Source organism: Lathyrus oleraceus, chromosome 4 (genome assembly GCF_024323335.1).
Source record: "Lathyrus oleraceus cultivar Zhongwan6 chromosome 4, CAAS_Psat_ZW6_1.0, whole genome shotgun sequence".
Taxonomy (NCBI): Eukaryota; Viridiplantae; Streptophyta; class Magnoliopsida; order Fabales; family Fabaceae; genus Lathyrus; species Lathyrus oleraceus.
The window spans coordinates 341894680-341898336 of record NC_066582.1 but is presented as its reverse complement, the minus strand read 5'-3'; the positions used below and the strand labels follow the sequence as shown (position 1 = coordinate 341898336).

Genomic DNA, 3657 nt, shown 5'->3' with positions numbered 1-3657 from the left:
CGTGTTAGCGCAGGAACAACTTTCTGTCTTGCGTTAACCGGTTAACCCAGGGTGTTAACCGGTAAACACTGTTATGAATTGTGAAAAATTGCTGTTTGTCTTGCGTTAACCGGTTAACCCAGGGCGTTAACCGGTTAACACTGTTAAAATTTGCCAGGAAGGGTATTCTGTCTTGCGTTAACGGGTTAACCCAGGGCGTTAACGGGTTAACGCTGTTGAAAAACTGAAAAAAAAATTGTATTCTGTCTTGCGTTAACGGGTTAACCCAGGGCGTTAACGGGTTAACGCTGTTGGAAAAGTGAAAAATCGAATTGCTCAGAATTTAATGAAATTCGTCGGGGTGAGTCGGGTAATATTATAGTTAATTTTGATGAGTAATTTTGTTGGGTTTATGTTATGAAGTGTCGATACAAGTATGACTGAGTTGTTAAGTTATTCCGTGTACGGAAAGTTGTTAAAGATACTGAGTTGTAAGCTTGGTGAGCCAAAGTTAATTATAAGTTGATTATGTTGAAAACATTGTTGTGTTGCTATTATTATTATGTTGTCGGAATTTTAAAGTCGTGTATGTCATGTAAATTCATATGCATTAAGTCGGAGCTTTGCTCACACCACGTTGGCCTGGATTGGCAAAAGTTGAAAGTTGAAGGCTTAAGCCTTGATGCCTCGTTAAATCGGCAAATTTTAAGTTGGGAGTTTTACTCCGAATGGTACCACATGCATGACGAGTCGAGTCTCATTAGAGTTGCATTTTGTTGGTTTGTTGTATGGGTATTTAATTTAATTGAGAAGTGGTGTTTGTGTACGATTCTTAATTACTGTATTGTTTTTCATATACTGATTATAATTATTGTAACTCACCCCTTCTGTTGAATGTTGTCCTTATGTGACAACGTGCAGGTAATCCTGAGAAGTAGCCGGTTACCGTTGGTCGGGTCAGTGGTCAGTCGCTCTGATACGTAGCACTCAGGGGGATTGTCGCGTGTCTGCTTTGTGGATCTTTTAATTGTTACTAAAATTTAAATTGTTTGAAGGATTATAGTTGTTTACTCTTTAAGTTAAGTCGTATTTATGTTGCTTAAAGATGATAAGAATTTTTTTTACGAATCCGCTGCGTAAGATTTTATGAAGTTGAATTATCGGAGTGAATGCCATTATTTTGTCGAATTAAGAAAAGTGTTACATATTGTTATGATTCCTTAAAGTGGAAATTGTTTAAAGTTGAACATGTAATATTCCATTTATAGAAAATTTTACGACTCTGATTTTGTTGTTATAACTCGTGGGTAGAAAATGGGGTGTTACATTAGTGGTATCAGAACAGGTCGGTCTGTCCGGCCAGTTGTCGTGTCGTTACTGTCTAACAATTGTGTATTGTTACTAATCTAACTTTTAAGTTGTGTTGTAGTGATAAGTTGAAATGGCTGGAAGGAATGACGCTGCAATGGCTGCCGCAATGCAAGCGATGGCACAAGCTGTGCAGAACTTGCCAAATGCTGGTGGAGATGCTGGATCACGTAGCTTGGCGACTTTTCAAAGAGAGAATCCGCCGGTGTTTAAAGGGAAGCATGATCCAGATGCAGCCTTGGGATGGTTGAAAGAGATCGAGAGAATCTTCCGTGTTATGGATTGCACTCCAGCTCAGAAGGTTCGGTATGGTACTCACATGCTAGCAGTCGAAGCTGATGACTGGTGGCTAGAGACTCACGAGAGGTTGACCGTGGCAGGTGAAGTCATTACTTGGGATGTATTCCGTAGGGAATTCATGAGAAAGTATTATCCGGAAGATGTCCGTGGTAAGAAAGAAATTGAGTTCCTTGAGCTGAAGCAAGGAAACATGTCTGTCACTGATTATGCTGCAAAATTTGTGGAGTTGTCCAAATTTTATCCTCATTACACTGGTGCTGGTGCTGAATTTTCAAAGTGCATCAAGTTTGAAAACGGACTGCGCTCTGAAATTAAGAAGGCTGTTGGGTATCAGAAGATACGCATTTTTACTGAATTGGTTGATAGCTGCAGGATATTTGAAGAAGACAATAATGCTCATTACAAGATTGTCAGTGACCGCAGGGGCAAGCAACATCAAAACCGTGGCAAGCCGTATGATGCTCCAGTGGGAAAAGGGAAACAAGGAGCTGCTCCGGCTCAGAGGACTAGTAGGGGAGGTGCCCCTGCTGGTATAGTTTGCTTTAAATGTGGTCAGGCTGGTCATAAGAGTAATGTATGCACTGCTGAAGTAAAGAGGTGTTTTCGCTGTGGTAAGACTGGCCATGCAATAGCTGATTGCAAGCACAAGGAAATGATTTGTTTTAATTATGGCGAAGAAGGGCATATTGGAAGTCAGTGTCAGAAGCCAAAGAAATCTCAAACTGGAAAGGTGTTCGCATTGACCGGAACTCAAACCTCCAGTGAGGACAGACTTATCCGAGGTACATGTTTCATAAATGGTACTCCTTTAATTACTATTATTGATACCGGTGCTACACACTGTTTTATTTCTGCTAACTGTGCTCGAAGACTGGGTTTAAAATTGTCCGCTTTGGATGGTGAATTGATTGTTGAGACCCCAGCTAAGGGATCAATAACTACTTCTTTGGTATGTTTAAAATGTCCTTTGTCGATCTTCGATAAAGATTTCTATGTTGATTTAGTATGTTTGCCGTTGGATGGGATGGATGTAATTCTTGGTATGAACTGGTTAGAGTATAATTATGTTCATATAAATTGTCATCATAAGTCGGTGAGGTTTTCCACTCCTGAAGAGGAAGGAGTTGACTTATTACCTTTCAGAGAATTGCAAAAATTGATGAAAGAGGGAGCTCAGATGTTTTCTTTGATGGCGACGTTGTCGGTTGAGAGTAAAGCTAAGATTGAGGAACTGTTAGTGGTGAAAGAATTCCCTGAAGTTTTTCCTGATGAAATTCCTAGTGTGCCTCCAGAGAGGGAAGTTAAATTTACTATTGATCTGGTACCTGGTACTAGGCCTGTTTCGATGGCACCGTATAGAATGTCGGCATCTGAATTGTATGAATTAAAGAAGCAATTGGAAGACTTACTTGAGAAGAAGTTTATAAGACCAAGTGTGTCACCGTGGGGAGCTCCAGTGTTGCTAGTAAAGAAGAAAGATGGTAGTATGAGGCTTTGTATTGACTATAGACAATTGAATAAAGTAACGATCAAGAATAAGTATCCACTATCGAGAATAGATGATTTGATGGATCAATTAGTGGGTGCTTGTGTGTTCAGTAAAATTGATTTGAGATCGGGTTATCATCAGATCAAAGTGAAAGATGAAGACATCCAGAAGACAGCGTTCAGAACTCGGTATGGATATTATGAGTATTCTGTGATGCCTTTCGGTGTGACTAATGCGCCAGGAGTATTTATGGAATACATGAATCGTATTTTCCATACTTATCTGGACCATTTTGTGGTAGTATTTATTGATGATATTTTGATTTACTCTAAGTCCGAAGAAGAGCACAAGGAACATTTGAGATTAGTGTTGGATGTTTTGAAAGATAAGAAATTGTATGCGAAGCTGTCCAAGTGTGAGTTTTGGTTAAGAGAAGTCAGTTTTCTCGGCCATGTAATTTCAGGAAAAGGTATTGCTGTAGATCCTTCCAAGGTAGAAGCTGTATTGCAATGGGAGACTCC

General features: G+C 39.8%; 1 protein-coding gene across 1 annotated transcript; it reads left to right on the top strand.

Annotated features, from left to right (window-relative positions):
* Positions 1-1534: 1534 nt before the first annotated feature.
* LOC127135509 (uncharacterized) lies at positions 1535-3055 on the top strand (the record flags this gene model as incomplete). Its single annotated transcript, XM_051062187.1, has 2 exons — positions 1535-1692; positions 1759-3055. Coding segments are annotated over 2 exons (1455 nt in total), but the record flags the coding sequence as incomplete, so codon positions are not given.
* Between the last annotated feature and the right edge of the window lie 602 nt (positions 3056-3657).